Consider the following 14216-nt stretch of genomic DNA (forward strand, 5'->3'; position numbering starts at 1 on the left):
ATAGATACTTTTGTACCTATAAATTATTTTTGGGAAAATATAAAGCAAACTATGAGGCATCTGCAGTTCAAATTTGACCCGCTTCCAGCTGATTCGATGAAAATTTGTCTTTTCCACGATTGGTGGATGAAAGATTTTGACACCCAACCATTTGGTCAATTGTGCATTAAATGTGGCCTAGTATATTATAAAAATGATTTGGTCCAATTTTGCATCAAATGTATGATACGTCCTTCACAAAAATACTCAGTTTGGACACTGAAAAAATGGAAAATGAAATTTTTGTGCAAAGAAAATGAAAACTCCATTTAGCAACATCGTTTGCCATTCCAAGATGCACACTTATGCAAAATGTGAGATCATTTGTACAAACTCTGCCATGAATTTTGACATCACATTGACTATTTGCCTTATAAGTAAAAAAACTAAAAAAAACTCAATTCTGATTGGTGGGATCACTTGTGCCTTGGATCGGTGACATGGCAAACATCAGTCCATCCATCCTTCCATCCACTTCTGATCTAACCCACCACACAACACCACACCAAACCCCTCTCTTTCTCTCTGAACCCTAGAGCTTCGCTCCTCAAAAAAAACCTAGAGCTTCGCTCCTCCCTTACCGCCGCCACCACTCTCGTGCATGATCCCCTTCTCCCCTGCGAGCCCTCTCTCTGTCCCACTCCCGTGACTCCTCTGCCACCGTCACCTGTGCCGCACGATTCCGGTGAGTTGATGCGGCTCTCGCCGGTGGGCAGCACACCTTCGGGGTCCCCTCGCGCCACTCTCTCATCCCCTCCCGTCAAATCCATCTCTCGCGCCTGCAACCCTCACCCATGGTGGACCTCGTTGCCGATGCGCCCCTCACCAGATCCCTGCTGACCTGCTCATCCCCTCCTCCATGTCCAGGTGCTTGTGGATCTCGCCGTCGGGGCTCCTTCCTGGATCTGTTCGCAAGTCCCCAGCCTCAACCAGTGATGCCAACCACCACCACCACCCCTCTCACGTCGTTGTTCGACAGTAGGCCATCGTCCGCGACACCTTATTCTCCACCAAGGTTTGCTACCCGCCTGACCCAGATCAAATTAACTCCATCCCTGATCCTCCCCGAGCCGCCTCTCGTAATTTGGTCGTATCCCTCGATGCGTGCATGCGTGCAGGAAGTGTTCGAGAGCCACCATGCCGCCTCGACTCCCCGGATCTCATCGTCCTCCTCTTCCACATCCTGCACCCTCTCCATCCATGGTCATCTACCCCTATGCGTCCTACAACCGCCGCGACGACAAGCTTTACCCTGGAGGCAGGGGAACATAGTACACACGACGCTGGTGTCGTTGTTGTAGGTCGGGCGGTGGTCACATCCACCATGGGCACAACTGGCGTCCTCTCCCTCCTTATCCAGCTTCCTCCCACGACTGAGAAGAGGGCTTCGTCAGGGATCCCACAACGGAGGTCAACATGGAGGTAGCTTCCTCCCATCCCAGATTGACCATCCGTCAATGGAGGCCATGAGAGCAGCGTGGGCGCACACATGGCTGTGTTTCAAGGTCATCCCTCACCCATCTTTTCTCTTTGATTTAATTTGATCTCATTCCCTAATTTTCCTCCCCGCGCAGTTGTAGCTTGATAGATGCAGGCACGTCACCATGGGGCAAGTCAAGGTCTACCTTCTCCTCCCATTTTGTCCGATCGGCCAGAGCCAGTCATCCCCGACGCCTTGCACCATGGCGGTGGTAAGACCATGACACCGTAATTCTTCCTTGCGGGGAGCGTGCGGCTACAGCGAGTGCAGAGCAGTGGCGGCCATCTCACAAGCAAAGCCAACGCTGATACTGGTATGAACCGACTCCATGGTCAAACCATATATACGTGTAAACCAGATGCATACGTGTAGAATAGCCATAGAGGTAAGCTAGTCTTTTCACTAGCCGGTTAATGTCGAAAAACTGAAACTAAATCATAAGTCTACATATTAATGAACTAACTACAGAGCATTCTGCTTTGATGATCAACAATGCAAGGGATAATTAACCGGCATGTACTATGCTACTTGCTGACCAGATATTATTAATTCAGATTAAAACATAGCATGCCCAAAATGCCTAGGTTAAAATGTTGTTCGAAGAGATCACATCACAGAACATGATTATATCATAGCCTGCCCAAAATCTTAATTTCGACATTCGCTACATGCAGCAATTCAATTCGATTCAGTTGTCCCACAAATAAGATGCAGATCAACATTACTCTAGATAGTTTTAGCCATCCAAAAGTTGACTACACATGTACATACATACTAGCAGCAGCAAACTAGTCTGGCCGAACTGAACTTAAATCGTAAGTCTGCCTAGATGAACTAAATAGAGACCATATATAGATGAAATAAACGACTATTTTTTTAGGTTCAAGAAAATAAATTAAGCAACTAATCAACAATGCCTGGGATAATCGAGAATGAATGAGTTGCTCTGCTTGCTGACCATGGCACGAACAGAATACTACTACATGATGCAGAATGTCGATTGCGATCCTAAATAGGATCAGACGAATGACATAATAGGATTGAAACATAGTAGTAGCAGTAGCTTGTCCAATAATTTTGGCATGCAGTGCTGCAATTCAATTTGTTGGACAGATAAGTGAAAAGTGTCCATTTGGGAAGGGCCAACGGGTGGCGGCGCCCTTGGTCCGCATAAACCAAAAAAAATACCAAATAACATGACAGAACAAAAATCTTGTAACAAGATGAATTGGACACTCAGATTGATGGATGAATTAGACAGTCAGACAGATTGATGGATGAATTAGATAGCCAAAAGTTCTCTTCTCTTTAGAAGAACCAAAAGGAGCGAAGCTGATTTAAAAACAACTTCTCTTCTCTTCTCTTCCCTTCTCTCCGCTAGTTTGTGAGCTTTCCTTGAGGTCTGTGTCTGCGTGTGTGTGCAGGGACCAGGCCCATGGTGGCGACGGACTACTACGACGTACTCGGCATGAAGAAGGATGTCGGCCAGGGCGAGATCAAGAAGGCGTATTACGCGGTATGGCTCGGCACAATTGGGGTCTGACACTTGTATGTTGTAATCTTTGGCTTGTCCTACAACTTCTCAAGGCCGAACTTGAAGGCTGCATGTGGCTAGTAGTTTTAGTTGGTAGATGCTCCAGGCCAAATGTAGCCACATGGAGCCTTTAAGCCTTAATATTGTATCTAAGTTTTGTGTTGTCAAAACTTGTTCAGGTCTCTTATGAACAACTTGAAAAAACTCTTCCAATAATGTTTCTGAAAATAATAAGTACATGGACTCTTTAAGCATATAGGTTTGCAAATGTAAAGGGCCTTAGGACGTTTGGTGTTTGTGGAGGGGCTTGAGTCTCCTTGGTACTTAACTACAAAGTAATCGCATGTTATTATATCATTTCTGTAGCAACAGAGTTATTGTTCCTTTATCCGGCACACCTACATTTGGGCCACACTGTAAGATAGTTCATACTTACAATGGCATGGAATTTGTTATTTGGATGTAACATTCAATACAACAAAGTTCATCACTCTCGAGCCTAGTATTACTGGTACAAGGCAATGCGAAAGTAGTAGCAAAACTGCTGGACAATCAAACGGCAGCATGTAAATACCTGACACATCAGCAAATGCTTATCATTCTAGCTACGACAACATGTTTCTATAATCAAGAAAATGAAAGTTCAAGCCAATTTAAATGATGTTTCCTGAATACTTTTTGTTTGATGCATCATGTCTGCTTATACTCCTAGTATGATATAGATGTGCTTCGAAATTCCAATGTCTTTAGATGTTGGATGCCTGAGTGCTTTTTCCCTGTGATGCATATATGTCTCGTGCCGTTCAACATGTTTGCTTATGCTCCTAGTATTATATACTTGTGATGTCTTGTTGTTTGTTGAGAGTTGTGCTGCATGTTTGGATGATTGGTCATTCTATTCACAGTGTCCGTCTTGCAGAGTTTTTACTGTTATTAGGTTGTAGTTCAGTCAGACAAGCTCATCTGTTTATAATGATGTGAAGAGGAAACTATGATAATCTGCCTGAATGATATGCGTCCAGTAGTTAAAAGCTTGTAGTCAGATGTCCCATCTGTATGATTTTTGGTATAAACATGGTCGAAATGGACTTGCCTTATGCAACACTTGCTCATTGCTCATTGGCCCAATTCATAAGTTATTTTATTTCACTTGCTCGAAGTAGAAGCTTGTAGTTTATTTGTTGTATTCTGTCTAGATTATTTTATGTGTACTTTGCATGTTGTGCTTAATAGTCGAAAACAGAGATATAACAAGTCATATCAGGAGAACACTGCTACTGCCATGTTTTTTCTTCTGTTAACCTGCTGTAATGTTGATATATACTGTTAGGAGGGTGAATGTAAAAAACATTTTGTAGCAAAAATATATAATGTTGATATAAACTGGCAGGTCTAGGTTGTCTCCTTCGTGAGGCTATTGTGTTGGCTTTGATTAATTTGTGCATTGAATCTTTGCAAGGCATAACTGAGTACTTACAATGAATTGAAAACAAGTAATAGGAATGAAAAGCTGCATGTATCTCCCGTAGCACTGAATTATGAAGAGTGTTAAGTAGTTATCTGCCTTTTAGATGTAAGAGTGAATGTACAGGCAGAGCTGACTGTTTTCTTCTTGCACACTTAGCTGATGGAAAGATCATTTTGATTTTCATTTATTGCTTTAGGTTTAATTCCTCGGTGCAAACGTGCAACAAGCAAGTAGCTGTTATTTTTCATTGATCTACAAATGAGAGATTGAATGGTATGACAAACAACAATTTTTTTCTTTTTAGGCATGCATGAAGAGGAAGGCAGTGGAAGCTAAAGCTGCACAAGTCAAACGCGACAATTCGTATGAGCTGCTGCTCAACAAGGCGGAAGAAAATGATGCGAAGTACGTTCAGTTGATGGCGCTGCTTGGAGCCAAAATAGGGAACTAGGTGGTTTTGGTAATAGATTTTGGTAGCAGTACTTGATAACAGATCTTGGAATTAGATTTTGGTAGAGGTTCTTGTGCACTTGATAACTAGGTGGTTTTGGTATTCGATTTTGGTTGTGCTACAAATTTATGGTGTTGGTTGAGATTTGTGGTTGTGCTACATATTTTGATTGTGCTACAGATTTATGGTGTGGGCTATATATTATTAGATTTATGGTGTGGGCTATATATTTGTGGTTGTGCTTCAAACATTGTGATATGAGCTGAGATGCTTCAGATTTATGTGTATGGGCTTCAAAGTTCTATGGGCTCAGATTTATGTGTATGGGCTTCAAAGTTGTATGGGCAGCATAAAAGAAAAAAAATTTGCTGAATTCAAAAATGAAAAAAGGCCAAAACTGAAACTGGACCAAATATATTTGGGCACTAAAAGGCCAGGCCCAAAAAAAAATTCGAACCAAAAAACTAAAAGTGGCTATAAATAGGCTAATGCTTAAAAAGAAGCTCAATAAGAAAAAGCCCAAAAAAATGTGATCAATTGAAAAGGGTTGGGCTGATTTCAACCATGACGTTTTGATCGTCATAAATTTGCCATGTAGGACTAGGTTAGATTGCCAACGACGATTTAGGATCGTCTTAAAGGTTACGACAATCCAGGAATCGTCGTAAAGGTTACGACGATTTTGATCAAAATGTCGCTACTGTTCATTTGTGACGCTCCATTTTCGATGCTTGGTTTTTCATCGTGAGATCGTCATAAACTAAAAACCATGACAATGTAGCGACGAAAATATAGCATCGTGTATTAGCATATTCCTTGTAGTTAAGAATAACATGTAAATACTTATAGCGTCGTGTACAGCAGACCTCACAGCGACGAGACAACTATCACATGTAAATCCACCCGATCAACACAAATATTCTCATTATGTCATTTTGGAGGAAAACAAGTTAAGAATATAACATTCATGAGCTAACCAAGGTTTTCATGCCATTTTGTAGCTAAATGGGCGAATTACCTCATTGTTGGGGGGAAATAAGGTAAGGAGAATAAGATAGATGAGAAGAAAGAGGAGGAGGAGAAGAAGAATAAGAAATCAAGAAGAAGGAGAAGGAGGAGGAGGAGAAGGAGGAGAAGAAGGAGGAGGAGAAGGTATTCTTCTTCTCTTCTTCTCTCCTTCTTCTCTTCTTCTTTTCTTCTTCTTTTCTTCTTCTCCTTCTTATTTTTGTCTTCTCCTCCTCTTCTTCTTCTTCTTCTTCTTCTTCTTCTCCTCCTCCTCCTCCTCCTCCTCGTCTTCTCCTCTTCTCCTCCTCCTCCTCTTCTTATTCTTCCTATTCTTTCTATTAAGCTAACTAACTAACTCACCTAACTAACCAAGCTAACTAAACCTATCGCTAAACCTAGATAGCACTAAACAGCAAAAAAATAACAAAAACAGAATCTACCACTATAGCAAAAACAGAATCTACCACTAAGTAACTAAAAAAGAATCTACCTACCACTAAATACGAAACAATAAAAAATCAACTTCTTCTTCTTTTTTCTCTTCTTCTCCTTCTTATTTTTTTTCTTATTCTCTTCTTCTTCTCTTCTTCTTTACTTCTTCTCCTTCTTATTTTTTTGTTCTCTTATTCTTCTTCTTCTTCTTCTTCTTCTTCTTCTTCTTCTCCTTCTTATTTTTTTCTTCTCCTCCTCCTCCTCCTCCTCCTCCTCCTCCTACTCCTCTTCTTCTTCTCCTCTTCTCGTCCTCCTGCTCCTCCTCTTCTCCTCTTCTCCTCCTCCACCTAACTAACCTAACTAAAACTACTGACCTAACTAAATCTACCACTAAAACTACTAACAATAACAACTACTAAAACTACTAAAACTTCTAAAAAATAATAAAACTAATAAAAAATAATGCGGGTGGGGGGGTGGGGGCTCACCGGGAGGGGCGGCTATGGAGGGGCCGGGGTGTTGGCGGTGGCGGGGCGGCGCCGGGGGCGCCAGGGGCGACGGCGCGACGGTGGTGGGGCAGCGGCAGCGGGGGCGAGGTGGGGCAGCGGCGGGACGGTGGTGGTGGCGCGACGGTGGCGGCAGGGGCAACAGGGGCGGCGGTGGGGGCGACAGGGGCGGCGGCGGGGGCAACAGGGGCGGCGGCGCGACGGGGGCGGCAGCGGCCGTTACAGAGAGAGGGGCGCGTGGATTGGGAGAGAGAGGGGCGCGCGGGGTGACCGTTACAGAGAGAGAGAGGGGCGGGGTGGGGGGAAGGAGCCGTTAACGGAGTTAGCGCGTTGCCGTTTCCCGGCGGACGGCAAAGAGTCTAGACTCTTTGTCGTCTGCCTCCGGACTCTTTGTCGTCCGCTAGCAGACGACAAAGGTATGACTCCAGTTTGACCTAACCACCCTGCGGTCAGGTGGGCCCATCTACATCTTTGTCGTTTGCCTCCAGACTCTATGTCGTCCGCTAGCACACGACAAAGATGTGACTGATGGCAAAAACACTCTATGTCATCAGCCTGTGCTTTGCCGTCTGTTTTGCTGAAGTTGACGGCAAAGACACTCTTTGCCATCAGCTAGCAGACGGCAAAGACTAGGCAGATGGCAAAAAACTGTTTTCCAGTAGTGCCACCACCCACTTGGTAGCCACCGTCGAAGACTTAACCAACATGTTGGATTACGCATCCGAGGATGTTGAAGACATGGATAGTGAGGCCGATGACCCAACTCCTGTAAATACCAGGCAGTGGACTGCCACCTTCACCTACGACCTCTACATGGTGGACACACCCGACCACAATGGCGATCATACCCTCGAACAAAGCTGCGATAAGTCCGGGGAGGAGCCATCAAAGCATCTTGTCGAGACCCCGATCCTAAGCCATACGAATACAGCTTGTAACACATCATATGACTTTGTGTCCTCAGGCACGGCAATCACCATGGCTCGACCTTACCTTGGCCAGGACCGTTTGCACCTTTTGGCTCACGTATACGATTATGTCGAGAGTAATCATATGTCAGAGAAGCTGGGTTGATATGGCTAGTTATAATCCCAAGTGGCACAACCATACAGGAACATGCATAAATAACCCAGCAATGGATGTGTCGATCATCAGCGTGTGTAGACGAGGTGTTGCAAGCTACATGGACTCCGGTACACCGCTTGACATTTTCCCGTAGGGACAAATGCATCAGCAAAGAATCATACATGTCTGTCAATCAATGTGTCCGGAGCAACAACAAGCTACCAAGGCTTAGTGGAAGCACAAATAGACATTTTTCGGTAGAGCAGGCTACCATAGGCACACAACTAGGTGACGAATCCCACACATACCAATGCATTTCAAGCATACACACAATATGCATGATATGTCTAGATACAATATGGCATCACAACATAACTCTAAAACCCATCATTTATTTAGAAGGCTCCCAAGAGCCAACATAGTATAATGTTACAAACAAAGGGGGCTCACATAACCCAACGTTCATAGCAACAAACATCGAGCGGAAGTTACATGTGTTGGTATAGACATCTATTAAAAGCATCTCGAAGAGCGTGAAAAACTACAACGACCCTACCATAGGAGCCAGACCACTATCTGGGTGCGCTAGATGATCCATCAATGTTAACGTCAAGAGGTAAACATAGAGAAAATAACGTCTATCTCTTCAAAGATGTAAATCAGCAATAGTGAGTAGGAAGGTACTCATTAAGACTTATATCAGAACTAACTACTTATGCATCAAGTCTCAATGAACGGGATTATGGGGTTTACTACACAAATGCAAGCTTTGACCTTTGGCAGTCCTAGACTACGACAATGTTTCATACCTCTCTCGTCTCCCTACGAGAAAGCATACACGAGTCCACATATCCACCACATCAATACACTACCATTGATCCCCTCTCATCATCCTACGAGAAGGCCATCCATAGCACCCACACTTATCTTGACCATTTAAAGTATTCGTTAAAGTTGTGTATGAACCATTCAAGTATCTAAGTAGTCTGTATCCAAGGACGCGGCTATTCGGATAGATTGTTACCCTAAAGGGGTGTACTTTATCACACATGCTCCCGCCACGTATCGCCATGTGCACATAAAACAAGCACCTCGGCAACCTTGAAGCAGAAGCCCAGCGAGGGAATCGGCCACAAATGTTAACTTACAATGACTCATGTCCAAGGCAATCGCCTATTTGAGTTGGAACACATAATGGAAGTCCGGCCGGGGATTCCAACATGGCCTCAAACGATGTGATCTGGGCCACATGACGGTCCCGATTGGGTCGTACATCCAATTCGTAGGCCCAACCACAACCTAAGAATGTTTCGAACTACTATGACTCCTCGACTTAGAACAGAGTAGTGTCATGGAACACGGGAACCTATTGGACCTGGGGATCCCTTGTGGTTTGGCTTGGGAGGCGGATGCACCAAGAGCAGACAAAGAGGTCGGGGCACGATGGTTTTTACCCAGGTTTGGGCCGCTTTGAGGCGTAAAATTCTACTCGTGCTTCGTGTTTATTGGTATGATGTAAAGGTGATGAGCAGCTAGGTGTCTGTTTGTTGACTCGCTAACCTTTTGATGTGCATGCACAGGGCCTCATTTTATAGGTGGAAGGGTTCTCCAACAGTGGAGGCACAGGGTTCTCAGGGGTGGACAGTGGAACAGTGCACCCACAAGTTACGTATTGCGGTACATTGCTTCTAGCGTCTTAGCAGACGCATTTAATGCTTCGTCAGATGTCCCAGAGATGGGACAAGGGTGCATCCCATCGGCACTATGCTCTTAGGTACCGCTCTACACACGTCCTCCAACTCGACACGTATCGAGTGGCTAGGGGCAGCTGGCTGTTGTGCTGGCACAAGGACGCGGCGGGGCCCTGCTGCTAGTGTAACCCACTAGAGCATTGGTGGCTCCCCCGACAAGGGTTTTGCTGGTGCTTCACTCGCTTCCCCAGCAAAGGGGCTTGCCGGGGTCGATGTCTTTGGTCCTCTCGCATGAGACTTCGAGTTCCTTCATGGTAATCTTCCGCGGGCTCCGAGAAAACCTTACCGCGAATGGGTGCGGCCTTACCGGGGTTGTTGTCTTGCCGGGTCTGTGCTGGCCTCCCCCGACAAAAGAGGCTTGCCAGAGATGGCGTCTTCCTCTCAGTCTAAGTGATTTTTCAATGCTTCAACTATGTTTCCCGTCATCCCTCGCAGGGCCTGCCGCGGGCTACTACCGTCCGTGCACAAGTCATGGGTGCTAAAGGCCCATTCTTTAGCGCACCGACAGGAGCCCCCGGGCCTAGGCCATACACGCGTGCGAGGTGTTGTTGGGCTAGGCCCAAATAGTGCACAAGCACGCACGACCGAGATTCGAGGCGTTGTTGGGCTTTTACTTTGGCTGCCAAGTTTCTGTTGCGCGCCCTTGAATGCGCGACGTGGAAGTTGTGCGAGGGGTGGTCGATATGGCCGCGTGTGCGCAGAGCCGACCCACTTCCCGAACCGTTCCCGCCATGTACGTTGCATCCGCGGTAGTGGTCTGGCAAGTGGCGATCGTGGCCTTAAAGTTTAGGTCATCGCAGGGACGAGCTTTCCACGTATTGGTGCAACAGGGTGGTTCCCTGTTCGCCCGTGACCGTGGGCAGAGGGATTGTTCAAGAGGGGGGCGACCCTTGGAGTGGACGAGAGCCAGCCCCCGCGCTCCCCTTCCCTATAAATCTGGGGATACGTGATGGGCAATGCTCATCCATCTCACACCTGGGACGCAGATCCTCATAGCCTGTCCTTCCTGGTTTCTTCATCCTTAGGTGGCGCTCTCCCCTATCCATGGATGGAGGGCGAGGGCGGCCACCATCCGCAGTCGGAGCCGCGAGGAGTTCTTATTTGGATCATGCCACAGCTTCAGCCGTAGGAGTAGGTGGCGGCTCCATCGAGAGTATTGGGAGAGGCCAAAGGGGCCGCGGTCGTCGTTGAGTTCATAGCCGGAGGAGACGGGGAGCTCCCCCCACCTTCTTCCCCAGTGCCAACTTCTTCTTTAGGAGGGGGCCATGCAGAGGGGACAACATTGGACACTACAAGAAATATGCTCATACATGACGTTCTTTAAGATGTCGTTGATGAATTCGTCATAAATATATGACGATTTCATCCGAGATTGTCTTAAGCCGCTTGAGGGGATCAAAACTACATATAAATTACGACGATGTGAGTCAAAAACGTCGTAACCGCATAAGATGAGATCGTCATAACTTTTACGATGATTATTAAAATGTCATAACATATTCTAACTATGTTTACATGTCACTCGTAGGTCCATTCTATCCCACCTCATCCTAGTTTCTGAAGCAACCTACTATGCTGTCATTCCAAAAATTCTCGAAAAAAATTCATAAATACTTTTGATCATATATTCCTCAAATATGTGAAAACCCTTCCTTCCATAGTTCAAATATAATTCAACAATATTTATTTTCCTATTCTGTTCAGAATAGCACTTTCTGAAGAAAGTGCTATTTTTATTTATTTAACACCCACCACACCATGAATTTCTGATTAAATAGGTACTTATGTACCTATAAATGATTTTTGGTAAAAATAAAGAGCAAACTATAATGCAACTGCAGTTCAAATTTAACAAGTTTCCAGCTGAATCGACATAAATTTGTCTTTTTCACGAGAGGTGGATAAAAGCTTTTAACACCCAACCATTTTGTCAATTGTACATTAAATATGGCCTACTATTTTATAAAAATGATTTGGTCCAATTCTGAAATAAATATATGGTAGGTCATTCAGAAAAAAATTCATTTTAGGCACTTGAAAAATGGAAAATAATTTTTACATACAAGGAAAATGAAAACTTTGTCACTTATAATGACATAATGCAGTGGTTTTCCATTTTTTTGATTTGTTTTTGATTTTTTAATGGCCATTTCAAAATGTGGTCAAAACAGCGGGTATGACCTTTCCTACCTAGTGGTTGAATCTTTGAAATATTTTGGTGTTTCTATGATTAAATAGATACTTGTGTACCTAGAAATGATTTTTGAGAAAAATAAAGAGCAAACTATAATGTAGCTGCAGTTCAAATTTGACCTACTTCCGACTAATTCAACGAAAATTTGTCTTTTCACGAGAGGTTGATAAAAGTCTTTAACACCCAACCATTGGGCCAATTGAACATTAAATATGTCCTAGTATGTTAGAAAAATGATTTGATCTAATTTTGCAACAAATATATGGTAGGTCCTTCACAAAAAAACTCATTTTGGGTACTCGAAAAATGGAAAATGAATTTTCCGTCCAACGAAAATGAAAAATTTCTTAGGAAACATTGTTTGCCATTCCAATACGCACCCTTGTGCACAATACGAGATCATTTGGACAAACTATGCCATGAATGTGGCCATAAGATTGATCATTTGGCTTGAAAGTCATGAATCTTCACACCTGATAGCCCATTTCTAAGAACACTTTTCAAAAATAATTGACCTATTACAAGTTTATTATATTACGTGGTAGCTTTGTCACATATAGTGACACAATGAGAAGGTTTGCCAATTTTTTGATTTTTTTGAATTTTGCATGCCCATTTCAAAAAACGGTCAAAACGGCGGGTATGGCCGTTCGTAGCTAGGGCTTGATTTTTGCAAATATTTTGGAGTATCTATGAAGAAATAGATGCTTTTGTACCTAGAAATAGTTTTTGAAAAAATAAATAGCAAACTATGAGGCAGTTGGAGTTCAAATTTGACCTGCTTCCAGCTGAATCGGCAGAAAATTTTCTTTTTCACGAGAGATGGATAAAAGCTTTTGACACACAATCATTTGGTCAATTATATATTAATTATGTACTAATATTTTAGAAAATTGATGGAGTTCAATTTTGCAACCAATATTTGGTAGGTTCTTTACAAAAAAACCAAATTTTACCATTCGGAAAATAATTAAAAATAGCTATAAAGATCAGAAATGCATACAAATTGGTCCGCATCCGTAAAATGTGGTCTAAATTTAGTAAAAAAAATTGTGCGGTGCCCTTTTGAAAAACATTTTTGAGAGATGCTTCACAACATTCCTCTATTTTTAGTACTTGGAAACTATTTTAAGCACTGATTTTCCAACCCAATCAGAACCCTTCCCACAGATCGATGACATGGCGCCTATCCATCCATCCATCTCTCCATCCCACATCCATCGATCCATCTATCTACAGAAAAAAAATACTGAAAAAAATAACCCCACCCATAGCCCAAACCCTAGCTCAGATCCCCCATCCCACCCTTGATCCCTCGTCCCCATCTCCTTACCGCCGCCGCCACCTCCTCCCCGTCCCCGCCCCCCTCCCGATCCCCACCTCCTCCCTGTCCCCACCTCGAGCAACTCCAGGCCGACGCCCCCGACGATGCCAAGCTCCGGGACCTTGCCACGAACCTCTGGAAGGTTTACTACATCGACATGGAGTACGGTGCCCGCGCGCTCACAACCTGCCTCGAGATTGCCGTCCAGAACGGCGGCCGCTTCGCCATGAACCCCTCCTTTGTCGTCATGCCGGATGACCAGCTCCACGACACACTGCTCACGCGGCGCCTCCCGACACGCCCCACCACCCAGCCCAATCCCCTGGCCCACGTCGAGGTCGCGCTCTTCACCGTGAAGCTGCCCGAAGAGTACCACATCCCGCACTGCATCGAGCACCTCGTCGGCTCCCGCCCACCTCACCCCGACGGCAAGCATGATGCCTCCTCGTCAGACGTCAAGCCCAAGACCGACGTCGACCTGGACAAGGCGCTCAACTTCCTGGACCGCGGGTGCACGGTCCTCAACCTCGCCGTGAAGCACATCAACCTCGCCTACATCTCCCCGGTCTGTCCAAAGTCCAAACCTTTCATCCGTCTATCTGTCTGACTGTCCAATTCATCCACCAGTATGTCTTATTACTGTCTAATCCATCCATTAATCTGAGTGTCCAGTTAATCTTGTTGCAGGACAGGCCATACCCATCATCAGATTAAGCAGCTCAAGCACTAGTACTTCACCTAATGGGTGTTCCTGATCCTATCTGATGGCATTGTTGGGGAACATCGCATGGGAAACAAAAAATTTCCTACGCGCACGAAGACCTATCATGGTGATGTCCATCTATGAGAGAGGATGAGTGATCTATGTAACCTTGTAGACCGTACAGCAGAAGCGTTAGTGAACGCGGTTGATGTAGTGGAACGTCCTCACGTCCCTCGATGAGCCCCGCGAACTATCCCGCGATCA

General features: G+C 44.8%; 1 protein-coding gene across 1 annotated transcript; it reads left to right on the forward strand.

Annotated features, from left to right (window-relative positions):
* Positions 1-7620: 7620 nt before the first annotated feature.
* Positions 7621-13856, forward strand: LOC123450382. Its single transcript, XM_045127667.1, has 2 exons — positions 7621-7731; positions 13329-13856. The coding sequence occupies exons 1-2, from the start codon at positions 7621-7623 to the stop codon at positions 13854-13856; spliced, it is 639 nt and encodes a 212-aa protein (XP_044983602.1).
* Positions 13857-14216: the final 360 nt, after the last annotated feature.

This window comes from Hordeum vulgare, chromosome 4H, assembly GCF_904849725.1.
Source record: "Hordeum vulgare subsp. vulgare chromosome 4H, MorexV3_pseudomolecules_assembly, whole genome shotgun sequence".
Lineage (NCBI taxonomy): Eukaryota > Viridiplantae > Streptophyta > Magnoliopsida > Poales > Poaceae > Hordeum > Hordeum vulgare.